This window comes from Trachypithecus francoisi, unplaced genomic scaffold, assembly GCF_009764315.1.
Source record: "Trachypithecus francoisi isolate TF-2019V2 unplaced genomic scaffold, Tfra_2.0 Lachesis_group21, whole genome shotgun sequence".
Taxonomy (NCBI): Eukaryota; Metazoa; Chordata; class Mammalia; order Primates; family Cercopithecidae; genus Trachypithecus; species Trachypithecus francoisi.
In genome coordinates, this window is record NW_022681467.1 from 28,665,018 (window position 1) to 28,679,296 (window position 14,279).

Here is a 14,279-nt window from a genome sequence, read left to right on the forward strand (position 1 = left end):
GAGCACACAGGACGAGGTGGCATTGCTTCTCTTTCTGGAAGGACTCAGACCAGCCAGCCTGCCACGGGTGACCTCTGAGGGTCCCAAACTCCCCACCCACCAAAGACCCTGTATTATATATTATATAATATTAATCTTATGACAGATACTCCTCATTTTATTTTATTTTTGTTTGTTTGTTTGAGACAGAGTTTCACTCTTTTGCCCAGGCTGCAGTGAAGGGGCACAATCTTGGCTCACTGCAACATCCACCCCCTGGGTTCAAGTGATTCTCCTGCCTCAGCCTCCAGAGTGGCTGGGATTACAGGTGCCCGCCACCACGCCCAGCTAGATTTTGTATTTTTAGTAGAGACGGGGTTTTACCATGTTGGCCAGGCTGGTCTCGAATTCCTGATCTCAGGTGATCCGCCCGCCTCGGCCTCCCAAAGTGCTGGGATTACAGGCATGAGCCACTGCGCTCGGCCAGATGGTCCTCATTTTATAATAAGTTATGTTCCAATAAACCCGTAGTAAAGTGGAATTATTGAAGTCAAACCATGGTAATCTGGGACCATATGTGCACATATTCATCAGCATCATCTTCACCATCTTTGCTGTCGCCGTGCATCAAGGGCCTACCCTATGCTAAGCCTTCATGGGTGTTCCCCCACTTTGACCTCATAGCACGCTCATGAGGTGAGCACTGTTCTTAGTCCCATTTCACAGATAAGGAGCCTGAGACTCAGCAAGGTGCAGTCTCTGGCCCAGGTCACATAGCCAGCAACCAGCAGAGCAAGTATTCAAGCCCGGGAGAGCCCAAGCCCAGTGCCAGGCTCTGAGCACCGCCCTCAAAGTCCCTCACCATCGCTTTGATTTCCTAGGTCCTTGCCTGTCCACTATGCCTCTGAGATCCAGGAACAGGATGTTTACCCATTTTACAGATGAGGCAACTGAGGCCTAGGCCAACACCAGGTCTCGAGGTCACTGCATCATGCTCAGCACCCTGGGCTGTATTCCTGGGCTGGAACAAACTGCCTTCACAAGATTTCAGCACAGCCCTTGGCTCTGTGCTTCACAACTGAGGGAAGAGCGGGGCTCAGACGTGTGCAGAACTCAGTGTCAGGCAGCCAGGGAAGGAGGTGTGACAACCATTCAAGACCACGGGCAAGACCGCAGCAGTGCTCTAATGGTCTGGGCTCTTGAGGCCTAGCCATCACCTTCTCCCTGCAGCCGCCCAGCTCTGTGCTGTAACAGCGGAGCCACGGTCAGCGTAGGAACAGTCAGCTCCTGGAGCCACTGGTCTTGTCCCAACCTTTGCCTGGTTGCGTCATTTTGAGGACGGCCCCCCACCCCCCAAGGTCCTTGCTGAGTTGCAGGTGGGTAAGCAGAAGGGCAGAGACCCATAGTGATCCTGTGCTCTGTGCCAGTCCTTCCCAGCCTGAGGCCAAGTGGGCACCCACCCGAGTTTCCTGTGCTGTTCCGGGTTGACACAGGCCCAATGAAGCAGGCATTACAACCAACCCAAACATCAGTGGCCGAAGCAAAAGCAGGATATTCAGGCCCAGGGACTCTCCCTCTTTGCTAACTGACCTCAGCCTGATATGGGTGGAAGGGTCTTCCCTGGGGACCCAAATGCCTGGTTCCTGTCCTTGCAAGTGTCGACAAGCCACCTCCCTCTTTGAACTTCAGCTTCCTTAACTGGAAAATGGAGCTCTGAAAACCTGCCTTATGGAGTTTTCATAAGGAATAACAGGAAAGTGCATCTAAAGTGCCCTTTAGGGACACCCAGCCCAGTGTCAGCATAAGCAGCTGCCAGGCATCTGCTGCACCTGCCGGGTGCAGACCCCTGGAGGCAGGATACTGTGCACTGGGAGACTGTCTGACTCCTTGTGGGCCACAATTCTAGACTCATCTCTGTCCCTGTCTTGCTGAATGACCCCAGGCTGGTAGCTTCCCCTCTCTGAGCCTCAGTTTCCAAGTGATGACGGAGTTAGACTGAATGGTCATTGTGGGTCCTCCTGCCAGGACATTCTCCAATTCATTCATTCTCAGTCTCTCCCCAGTCCTCACCCACAAGGACCAAGGACCACCCCCTTGGTAGCTGCAGGCTCCATGAGGACCTGGTCTTAGTCTTGGCAGAAAGCCCTCTTCATAGCCATCCATTTCAATTCAAACATCCTGGGTGACCTTTGGGTTGGAAATCTCTCTCTCTGCTCATCCTGAGAGGAGTATTTTCCTTGGAGTGTCCTTGGATGATCCCAGAACCAAGGCTTGCTTCTGTGGGCAGCCTTCCATCCCATCTCCACCATATAAGAGCCGCCACCATTCAGCAGAATCCCAGCAGACTGTGCAGGGGGCAAGGATTTCATGAGCATCCTCCTCTAAACCTGTGAGTGGCGTGCTTCCCCCACTGGCAGCACACATGGTGGTCTTCAGAAGGCTTTGGGGGCAAGAGGCAGAGGGGTGGGATTGCTTGGGTTAGCTAATATTTTGCATATAGCACAGATAATCAATATATCTCTAAATTTGCTCTAAATAGCAACTTAGTGATGGGTACTCACTAAAGATTCCATTTCCCTCTGGGCAATTCTTACTCCTGTTCCTCCCATGACGGTCCAGGTATCAAGACATAGCAAATCAGAACAAATTTAGAGATCTATAGATTATATTAAAATAAGCATCAAACTAATGAACAATGCAGGTTCACGAAGTGGTCTCCACTGATTTGTTCATACTTTTATTCAACAAATATTTATGCATTTACTGTACTGTACTAGGTGCAGGCTTTTTACTGGCGCCTGAGGATTTGACAGTGAAATAAGTCACAGTCCTTCCCCTGTGGAGTTCACAGCCTGGTAGGAAAGGCGGTCAAATAATCAGGGAAGTGTTACCCAGGACCTTGAACAGGATAATGAAGGCAGCAAGGTGGGACTCCCCCAACCTAGAATCTGAGGAGGGGCCTACAGTAGGCTTCACAGAGGGCATGATACAGGAATTGACCTAAGTGGAAAAGTAAAGAAGAAGAAAAATATTTTAGGCAGAGAAGATAGCGTATGAAAAGGAACCAAGAGTATGGGCTTGGAGTCAAGTCTGACTTTTCAAATCCCAGCTCCTTCACTCACTGGCTGTGTGTCTCCGGGCAAGTTGCTGTAGCTTTCTGACCTTGGTTGCCCATTTGTAAAACAGGAAATAACTACATCTATCTTAATGGAATGTTAAATGTTAAGAGTGATGGGAACTCACTGAAGAGACCATTTCCCTCTGGACAATTCTCACTTTGTTCTTCCCATGACTGTCCATGTGTCAAGACAAAAGATGCTTCAGCTTTGGAAACTTGTTCTCCTATGCGGCGTGCTCACTGGGACCTCCGCGTCTCTTCTTGACAATCTTGGCAGTGACCTAAGCAATGTCGTGGATGAGCTGAAACCTATTCTTCAGGATGGACCTGAGACAGTTGACAATACTCTTAAAGGTAAATCAACAAGGGTTATGAACAGTGTCACCTAAATTAGCCTCCTAAACACTATGCCTGCATTACCAGAGGCTGCCACCAGGGGCTACTCTTTATGGGTGGCTTACTGAGAAAACTGGCTATTCAATTCCTGGCTCATTCGTTTATCTTTCTAGAAACAAGCAATGCCACAATGAATATCATTTTACATATTATATCCTGGTAAACGTTTGCCAATATGTGCATAAGATAAATTCCTACAAGTGGGATTTCAAAAGTTCAAAAACCATGCTGTTGACAAATAATCTCCTATGTTAACACTGTCTCCAACAGTCTACAAGAGTGCCTTTTTTCCCACCCCTTTTCCAGCAGTGGGTCTGGACAACTTTAAATGTTCTGCCTGTCTCACAGATGAAAAGCTATAACTTATTTCACTTTGCACTCCTCTAAGTTCTCCAGAGACCTATCATAAAGACACTTTGCCCTCCTCCCCCTATAAGAATTACTGCTTTTTTTCTTTTCTTTCTTCATGCTTTTGGTGTCATGAAGTTTTTGCCCATGTCTATGTCTTGAATGGTATTGCCTACGTTTCCTTCTAGGGTTTTTATGGTTTTGGGTTTTACATTTATGTCTTTAAACCATCTTGAGTTAACTTTTGAATAAGATGTAAGGAAAGGGTCCAGTTTCAGTTTTCTGCATATGGCTAGCCAGTTTTCCCAGAACCATTTATCAAATAGGGAATCCTTTCCCCACTGCTTGCTTTTGTGAGGTTTGTTGAAGATCAGATGGTTGTAGATGTGTGGTGTTATTTCTGAAGTCTCTGTTCTGTTCCATTGATCTATATGTCTGTTTTGGTACCAGTGACCTGCTGTTTTGCTTACTGTATCCTTGTAGTATAGTTTGAAGCCAGGTAGCATGATGCCTCCAGCTTTGTTCTTTTTGCTTAGGATCATCTTGCTATATGGGCTCTTTTTTGATTCCATATGAAATTTAAAGTAGTTTTTTCTAATTCTGTGAAGAAAGTCAATGGTAGTTCAATGGGAACAGATTGAATCTGTAAGTTACTTTGGGCAGTATGGCCATTTTCATGATATTGATTCTTCCTATCCATGAGCATGGAAAATTGACAAATGGGATCTAATTAAACTGAAAAGCTTCTGCACAGCAAAAGAAACTAGCATTAGAGTGAACAGGCAATCTGTAGAATGGGAGAACATTTTTGCACTCTACCCATCTGACAAAGGTCTAATATCCAGGATCTACAAGAAACTTAAACAAACTTACAAGAAAAGAACAAACAACCCCATCAGAAATTGTGCAAAGGATATGAACAGACACTTCTCAAAAGAAGACATTTATGTGGCCAACAAACATAGGGAAAAAAGCTCATCATCACTGATCATTAGAGAAATGCAAATCAAAACCACAATGAAATACCATCTCACGCCAGTAAGAATGGCAATTATTAAAAAGTCAGGAAACAGGCCGGGCGCGGTGGCTCACGCCTGTAATCCCAGCACTTTGGGAGGCCGAGGCGGGCGGATCACAAGGTCAGGAGATCGAGACCATGGTGAAACCCCGTCTCTACTAAAAATACAAAAAATTAGCCGGGCGCGGTGGCGGGCACCTGTAGTCCCAGCTACTCAGGAGGCTGAGGCAGGAGAATGGCGTAAACCCGGGGGGCGGAGCTTGCAGTGAGCTGAGATCCGGCCACTGCACTCCAGCCTGGGCGACAGAGTGAGACTCTGCCTCAAAAAAAAAAAAAAATTCAGGAAACAATAGACGCTGGCAAGGCTGTGGAAATATAGGAACACTTTTACCCTATTGGTGGGACTGTAAATTAGTTCAACCATTAAGGAAGACAGTGTGGCTATTCCTCAAGGATCTAAAACCAGAAATACCATTTGACCCAGCAATCCCATTACTGGATATATACCCAAAGGAATATAAATCATTCTACTGTAAAGACACATGTACACACATGTTTACTGCAGCACTATTTACAATAGCAAAGACATGGAACCAACCCAAATGCCCATCAATGATAGACTGGATAAAGAAAATGTGGTACATATACACCGTGGAATACTATGCAGCCATAAAAAAGAATGAGATCATGTCCTTTGTAGGGACATGGGTGAAGCTGGAAGCCATCATCCTCAGCAAACTAACACAGGAACAAAAAACCAAACACCGCATGTTCTCACTCATAAATGGGAGTTTAACAATGAGAACACATGGATGCAGGGAGGGGAACAACACACACTGGGGCCTTTTGGGGGCTCAGGGGAAAGGAGAGGGAGAGAATTAGAACAAATACCTAATGTATGTGGGGCTTAAAACCTAGATGATGGGTTGATAGGTGCAGCTCACTACCTTGGCACATGTATACCTATGTAACAAACCTGCACATTCTGCACATGTATCCTGGAACTTAAAGTAAAAGAAAAAAAAAAAAAGAATTATTGCTTTGTGGGCCTGCTGCAAAGCTGTCATTCTGGGACTCTCATTTGCCAGTTTCATGGATTGGAGCCATTTTTTCTCCTTGATTCTAGATTTTTCATTTCTTGAGCGTATTCTCTCATTCTTTCTAGTTTTTCAAACTCACGTGAGCATCTCACTTAACACAATAGACCCATAAGTCACTCCTAGACACTGGCATACAATCAATATCAATTGCCTGGCCAATTGGTTGATTGCTCTGTTGACAAATAATCAGAATATATTATTAATAGTACGGAGGCAGCATGAAGGAAACAAGAGTTCCCTGGCTGCGTGGCTAGACACATTTCTTAACCATCTTGAGCCTTTATTTCCTTAGCTGTAAGAAAGCAGACAATGACAATATCTACCCCACTGAGCTGTTATAAAGATTAAATGAAATAACATAGGCAAACAGTCTTACCTGGTACCTGGAGCATCGTGGCTACTTTGTAAGGGGTGCATGACACAAAATGGCGATTGTTTTTGGCAGATGTCCTTGAGAAACTGAAGGTCAACCTAGGGGTGCTTCAGAAATCCAGTGCTTGGCAACTGGCCAAGCAGAAGGCCCAGGAACCCGAGAAATTGCTGAACAATGTCATTTCTAAGCTGCTTCCAACTAATACGAACACTTTGGGGTGAGTTGGTGCTTCAGGGTGGAGATCTTTGCTCTAAGAAAAGGGAAAACATATCTTTGAGGAGGTAAGTTTAAGAGGAAGACAAGCCTCATTCCCCTCCCACAGAGCCAAGGTGGTCTGAGTGAGGTCAGACCCACCAGAGCTTGAGTAAATTAGAGGCAGGGCTACAAGGTCAATCTGGGTGTCTTACGGGTTTGGGCTTCCATGTTCTTTAATTTCAGGGTCAGGGTGAAGGTTATATTCATCCTTACCTCTACCTGTTTGCTGGTACACAAAGTCCCTTTCCAAGGAATAAAACTTTTCTTTTCCATATATAACCGGGGTTAAAAGCCCAGATCCCTTTAGAGGAAGGGAAACTGGAGTCTTCACCACATAACCCCAGGCAGTGGATCCACTCATAAACTTTTTATGTTATTATTATTATTATTATTATTATTATTTTGAGACGAGGTTTCACTCTTGTTGCCCAGGCTGGAGTACAATGGCACGATCTTGGCTCACCATAACCTTGCCTCCCGGGTTCAAGCGATTCTCCTGCCTCAGCCTTCTGAGTAGCTGGGATTACACGCATGCACCACCACACCCAGCTGATTCTGTATATTTAGTAGAGATGGGGTTTCTCCATGTTGGTCAGGCTGGTCTCGAACTCCCGACCTCAGGTGATCCGCCCACCTCTGCCTCCCAAAGTGCTGGGATGACAGGCGTGAGCCACCGTGCCCGACCCCACTCATGAACTTTTAAAGTCAGACAGTTCTGGTCTCAAAATCTGCCTCTGGCACTTACTCCCCTGGAGATCTGGGGGAAAAATCACACCAGCCTTGAGCCTCGGTGTGCTGTGCCATAAAATGGAGAGAATCAAACCTCTGAACAGGGCTACAGTGAAGACTAAAGAAGGCAAGGCTGACAAGGCCCAAACGCTTAGCTCAGGGAAGTGCTTGGCAAGTGGCTGTTACAAGGAGTGACATGGGTGAATTATGGGTTTTACACAGGTTGAAAATCAGCGACTACCTCATCCTGGATGTCAAAGCTGAACCAATCGATGATGGCAAAGGCCTTAACCTGAGCTTCCCCGTCACCGCGAATGTCACTGTGGCCTTGTGAGTATGCGCTAGAATCTGAGATTTGGGAAAGGCAGTGCAACCTGGCCGATGGATGCCCAACCTGGGAATCGGGCACCTCCTCCCGCTACTGGGTGACCTCGGGCTTCAGTTTCCCAGTCTGTGAGTGAGAGGACCCTTCTGGGTCTAAGATCTCAATCCTTAAAATGCTCTAGAGAACTCTAGCCATAACCAAGGGTCTTTTAAAAATAATGCTCCATTGAATGTAGTTTTGAAATCATGACATTTATCTACTTTTAAAATTTGAAAAGTTGAGAAAACAAACATTTATTATTCCTTGGCAAAATTTCCTCCGGCATTATTTTGTCTCTCAAGATTCTCTCTAAATTGCAGTGACCATTACAGAAAAATTCATACAGCAATACACACTGTATAATAAAGTGTGTGTGTGCAAAATATAAGTTTAAACTCTTTTAATTTTAGCTGAGAGTGGTGGCTTATACCTGTAATCCCAGCAATTTGGGAAGCTGAGGTGAGAGGATCGCTTGAGCTCAGGAGTTCGTGACCAGCCTGGACAATGTGACAAAACCCTGTCTCTACAAAAAATACAAAAATTAACCAGATGTGGCGGTGCACGCCTGCAGTCCCAGCTACTTGGGAGGCTGAGGCAGGAGGATTGCTTGAGCCCGAGAGGTCGAGGCTGCAGTGAGCCCTGATTGCACCAGTGCACTCCAGCCTGGGTGACAGAGACCCTGTCTCACGAAAATTAAAAAATTTTAATTTTAAAGGAGATAGACAAGAAAGGAGCGTGTGTGAAAGCACTTCTGTAAACTACATGCACTAATGGTGCCATCCATCATTTAGCTATGAGATCTTGGGAAAGTTACTTAACCTCTCTGTACCAAGGTTTCCTCATTCAGAAAATAGGGAGAGTAATAAATGAATCCAGGTAAAATACATTTTAAAGTACCTACACATAAATTGTTGTCAATAAATATTAACTATTATTATTTTACCTATTGGTGTAATGTTGTATAAAAAATTCATACGACCTAAACCCAAGTGGCCAGGAGAAGAAGTCCCTAATATAAACATGTAAATTTCACAGAGGATATGGACCATGTTGATATTACCTGGGCCATGTTGACATTACACATAGACATTCTGACTTATGTCCACACAGGTGGAGGAACCCAACTGGGCAACAGGCAGGACTTTCTAGACTCTGTTCACTGTGCATCTTACTTCCTACAGGCCCATCATTGGCCAGATTATCAACCTGCAAGCTTCCTTGGACCTCCTGACTGCAGTCAGCATTGAAACTGATCCCCAGACACATCAGTCTGTTGCCGTCCTGGGAGAATGCGCCAGTGACCCAACCAGCATCTCACTTTCCTTGCTGGACAAGTAAGTCCCGTCATCTTAGCAGAGTTGGGCTCTCAGGGAACTTGAGGACCCCTAATTTCAGCTCTAGTCCTATACATAAGAGGAGGCCTTGTGGTGAAAGTGTTCAAGCTCTGGGGTCATGTTGACCTTGGTTTAAACATCAGCTCTGCCACTAACTTGTAACTTTATCACCAACTTGATCCTCTAAGCCTGTTTTCACATCTGTAAACTGGGGGTGTTCATAATAACTACTCATAGGCTTCTGAGATGACCAGATAAGAAAATACAAATATTTAGCATGCAGCCTGGAACTTGCTGCCTCTCTCCTGGCTGGTTCTCTCCATTACTGAGACTGGAGTGTTGAGCTCCCCACTGTAATCATTAATTTGTTCATTTCACCTTTCCACTCTGTCAGTTTCTGCTTCATACCATTTGGAGCTCTGTTGTTAGGTGCATGCACATTAGGATTGTTATGACTTCTTGGAGAATTGTCCCCTTTATTGTTATGTAATGTCCCTCAATAATAATAATAATAAAATTATATTTACCTTCTTGCCTCCAGAAGGAAGGAGAGGGGAGAGTAAGTGCCTGCCATGGGCTCTAATTTCAGATTGTCCCCAAATTGTTCTCCACCCAGTGGAAATTTCCTGAAAGGAGATCTTGAAAACTTAATCCTCCCCATTTAAATCATTGATCCCTTTTAATCCACAAAATCTACATCTTAAGCTCTGTGCTTGAAAGAGCAGGTCTGACTCAGGCAAGAGGGTGGAGGGAAAAAGAGTGACACTGGCCGATGACTGGGAGAGGAAGAACGACCCAGAAGCTGAGGGCTGGGGCTACTTGGCCTTGGCCAGGAGCAAGGCTGGGTCCTCAGCTCTCAGCCCCGATGGCCATGAGCAGAGGACACTCCACTTGCCCTGCACTGAGGGATCTGAACACAGGTTGCCCAAAGAACCCTGAAAACCAAAGAAGGTTTCCATAGCCTGATGTGAGTTGCAAAGGCCAGGATGTAAATTCAGAGACCGGAGTCTGGCTGGGTGCTATCTTTCCACGTAGCCTCAGGAACTCCATCCTGCTGCACTGGGTCTGTGCCCACATCTGTGAGATGGCACCACTCTGCAGCTCCAGATCCTTCCAGGGCCTTTCTTTGCACTTGTGGTTCAATCCCAAGTACTCCCCATGGTCATGTAGGCTCTGTTTGATCTGGCCCCACCCTTGTATCCCTGCACCCTCCCCTTACTCACTGTGCCCAGATACAGTGGCCTTTATGCCGTGCCTCAGATAGGCTCTTTCCCAGCTCAAGACCTTTGTATGGGATACTCTGGCTGCCTAGAGCACCTTCTTCTCACTCTGCTCGAATGAACTGCTGCATCCTGCAGGGCCTTCACAGGGCTCCTCGTATTCTCTCTCGTAAGAGTCTACTCTTGCCTTTAAAGCACTTGTCACAAGTTCTCAATGTATATTTAATTGCATGTTCACTTCTTTCATTCTTTCAGCCAAAAATATATTGAGACTGGGCACGGTGGCTCCACACTGATAATCCCAGCACTTTTGGAGGCTGAGGTGGGCGGATCACTTGAAGTCAGGAGTTCAAGACCAGCTTGGCCAACATGGCAAAACTCCGTCTCTACTAAAAATACAAAAATTAGCCAGGGTTGGTGGTGAGTGCCTGTAATCCCAGCTACTTGGGACGCTGAGGCACAAGCACTGCTTGAACCCAGGAGGCAGAGGTTGCAATGAGCCGAGATCGTGCCACTGCACTCCAGTCTGGGTGACAGAGCAAGACCTTGTCTCAAAAAAAAAAAAAAAATGTATTGAGCAGGCACCATTCTGGGCTCTGGAGAACTGATTGGTAATGACAAACAAGGTCCCTGTTCTTGCAGAGCTTACCTAAGGGAAAGCTAAGCTGCCCTGGTTCTGTGTCCACATCTGTGAAATGACACCACTCTACAGCTCCAAATCTTCTCAGGGCTTTTCTTTGCACTTTGGATCAAATCTAATCCAAATTCAGTCCATCAGTAAAGAACGCTCCAGGGAAATATGAGTCCTGCACAGAGCAAAGCCCTCTCTTAGATAAGTAGTCAGGGAGGGCTGCCCTGAGGAGGTGGCGGTTATACTGAGAGTTGAAGGTGGGAGGAGCCAACCTTGGCAAGAATTGTTTAGGTACCACATTAGGGTATGTTTGGACCGTTAATGTTTAGGTACCAGGTTAGGGGATGTTTGTACTTCGCTCATTCGGTACCAGGGCCCAGCTAGGTTCCTGGTGCATAGTTGGTGCTCTGTAAATATGGGTTGAATGAACGAACGAATAAGGTCTCTGTGCTGAGAATCTCATGAGGCCCTGGGGTGAGCCGCTGGTCAGATGTGGGATTCTAAGTGACGACCCATGTGGCTCTGTCTGTAGTTAGAAAGGAGTTTCCATGTCCCTGGGGTTTATCTGACTCCATAGTGTCTCCCCCCTAGCTTCTTGGCAGTTTCCCCCATCTCTTGCCCACTTGACTAGACTTTAACAGTTCCTTGTGTTTGCAGCCGCAGCCAAATCATCAACAACGTCGTGAATAGAGTGACCAACACACTGAAAAGCACCGTATCCTTCCTGGTGCAGAAGGAGGTAAGTCTCCTACTCCTTGGGGCCCAGATCCAGGCCTGGTCGTGGCATTTTGGGGAATTTGCAGGCCTGGCTGTATCCTCTGGGCACTGTTCCTTTAGAGGTGAAAGCTTCTCCTTGGGAGGTCAGCTGGAACTTCCTCCTCTACTAATCAGCCTGGGGGGTAGCAGGGGAGAACAGAGGCCTGACATCAGCTGAAATTGCCAGGACCCGAACTTGAGCCACTCAACATATCCATGCACTACCAATATGTTTTTGCAGCTAGCATCTTCGACACAATTTTACTTAAATACATTTCTTTAGAAGCATTTATTTTTAAAAATAAAACTTTATATCCCTATCACAAATAGAAAATTAATATCACATATCATACAATCAATGGAAAAACTAAACACAGACTTATAAAATAGTTTTAATTTTTTTTTTCCATCTATGCATCATCCAGAACCATAGGTACCATGTGCAGGATTCCTAGGCCCACAGTTGCAGAGAGTCTAAATCAGTCATTCTGGAAGGGGACCCAGGAATGTGGGTTTATAAAAGAAAAATCCTTTGGATGGCTCTGTGACCCACTGAACCGGAGTTTATTTATATTCCAAGTGTGGTCCTCCACCAGCTTCAGCCTCGGCTGGGTGCTTGATAGGAATGTGGAATCTCAGGCCCCACCCCAGACCTGCTGAATTGCAATCTGCAGGGAACTGTGTACACACAACAGCATGAGATACTCTGCTCTACAACCTCAGGGCAAATGCCTCAGGGCACCATTTGTCCCTTTAAAATTCCAGGGTTCCAAAGCTCAACAACATGAGGATGTCAACACTCTAGAATGTAGATTTCTGAGGTCCTAGAATTCTAGTATTCTAAGGTTTTAGGATTCTAACACCCTAGGGTTTCCAGATTTAAGACTGCTGGGATCCCATTGTTCTAAAATTCTAAAGTTCAGGCCAGGCGCGGTGGCTCATGCCTGTAATCCCAGCTCTTTGGAAGGTCAAGGTGGGCAGATCACTTGAGGTCAGGAGTTCAAGACCAGCCTGGCCAACATGGTGGAGCCCTGTCTCTACTAAAAACACAAAAATTAGTCATGCATGTTTAGGTGCCAGGTTAGGGGATGTTTGTACTTCGCTCATTCGGTACCAGGGCCCAGCTAGGTTCCTGGTGCATAGTTGGTGCTCTGTAAATATGGGTTGAATGAGTGAACGTATAAGGTCTCTGCTGAGAATCTCACGAGGCCCTGGGGTGAGCCACTGGTCGGATGTGGGATTCTAAGTGATGATCCATGTGGCTCTGTCTGTGGTTAGAAAGGAGTTTCCATGTCCCTGGGGTTTACAGGCACATGTCCCAGTCTCTTGGGAGACTGAGGCAGGCGAATCACTTGAACCCAGGAGGCGGAGGTTGCAGTGAGCAAAGATTGTACCACTGCATTCCAGCCTGGGCAAGGCAGTGAGACCCCGTCTCAAAAAAAAAAAAAAAACAATAAAACAAAATAAAATCCTAAAGTTTAAAGGTCCTAAGATCCCTAGAAATGAGCTCCTCTGTGGGTGGCGAGCAGGCGAGCAGCTTGTTTCCAGCGGAGGAGAATGGTCTGTTCTTCCTCCTTCTCCTGACCGTCCTCTTCCGCCTCTCTCCGGCTGTCAGATATGCCCACTGATCCGCATCTTCCTCCACTCCCTGGATGTGGAATTTATTCAGCAGATCATCGGTAAGTCAGTGGGGAAGTGGGGACCTTCCGAGGCAGGCCTGGAGCTCTGTGCCCACCGCATAAGCAGTTCTGGTCAGGAGACCCTGGAGAAGCAGAAGAACCCACTGTCCTAAGCAAATTGGGAGCTGTGGCTTCCCCTCCACAGGCACTTGGGGGGGGTCTCTTTGGCTTTTGGGTCTACAGGCATGGCTGAGGTTGCTGGGGAGAAATGGAGTAAGTAAAGGTGTCAAGACCCTGGAGGTGACCCTTCTATGAGTATAGCCACAAATCAGCCAGGAACGGTGGCTCATACCTGTCATCCCAGCACTTTGGGAGGCTGAGGTGGGCAGATCACTTGAGTTCAGGAGTTTGAGACCAGCCTGGGAGACACGGTGAAATCCCATCTCTACACACACAAAAAAAACAAAAATTAGCCAGGTGTGTGGCATGCACCTGTAGTCCCAGCTACTCAGGAGGCTGAGGCGGGAGGATTGCTTGAGCCTGGGAGGCGAACATTGCAGTGAGCCGACATCATGCCACTGCACTCCAGCCTGGGTGACAGAGTGAGACCCCCCATCTCAAAAAAAATTAAAAAGAAAAAAAAAGAAGAAGAAAGGAAACAGCCGCAAGTCCAGTCCCTTAGGCAGCCACTTGGTGCTCCGCACACACGACCTCACTGCATCCTTGCAACAACCCTGTGGGGTGGCTACAGTCATTGTATCCACTCTACAGATGAACAAACTGAAGCTCAGAGAGGTGTAGTGACATCCCTGGGGTCCCACAGCTGTCAGGTGACCTGCCGGAGAGCGGCATTTTTTGGAGTCTGGTCTCTATTCAATTTTCCAGAGACAGACACTAAGACTTGCTATTGATTTGGTTTCAGATAATCTTCAGCAGGAAACCCAGCTGCAAACTCACATCTGAAGAGGATGAATGACGAGGACCACTGTGATGCCTGCTGCTGAGGAGCCAGGCTCTGAGCCCCAATGCACAGGGGCCT

At 46.7% G+C, this 14,279-nt stretch overlaps 1 protein-coding gene across 1 annotated transcript; it reads left to right on the forward strand.

Annotated features, from left to right (window-relative positions):
* Nucleotides 1-3,294: 3,294 nt before the first annotated feature.
* Nucleotides 3,295-14,279, forward strand: BPIFA2 (BPI fold containing family A member 2). Its single transcript, XM_033185356.1, has 7 exons — nucleotides 3,295-3,451; nucleotides 6,405-6,549; nucleotides 7,539-7,646; nucleotides 8,862-9,014; nucleotides 11,523-11,604; nucleotides 13,237-13,300; nucleotides 14,163-14,279. Exons 1-7 carry the CDS (start codon nucleotides 3,295-3,297, stop codon nucleotides 14,201-14,203), a joined length of 750 nt encoding a protein of 249 aa, XP_033041247.1. The 3' UTR covers nucleotides 14,204-14,279.

What these genes read in the sequence shown, in the direction of transcription:
- BPIFA2 (XM_033185356.1), top strand. Translation starts at nt 3,295, where the DNA reads ATGCTTCAGCTTTGGAAACTTGTTCTCCTATGCGGCGTGCTCACTGGG. An exon ending in GCGAATGTCACTGTGGCCTT is followed by an intron (nt 7,647 to 8,861) that starts GTGAGTATGCGC and finishes TACTTCCTACAG; the next exon opens with GCCCATCATTGGCCAGATTA. An exon ending in CCTTCCTGGTGCAGAAGGAG is followed by an intron (nt 11,605 to 13,236) that starts GTAAGTCTCCTA and finishes TCCGGCTGTCAG; the next exon opens with ATATGCCCACTGATCCGCAT.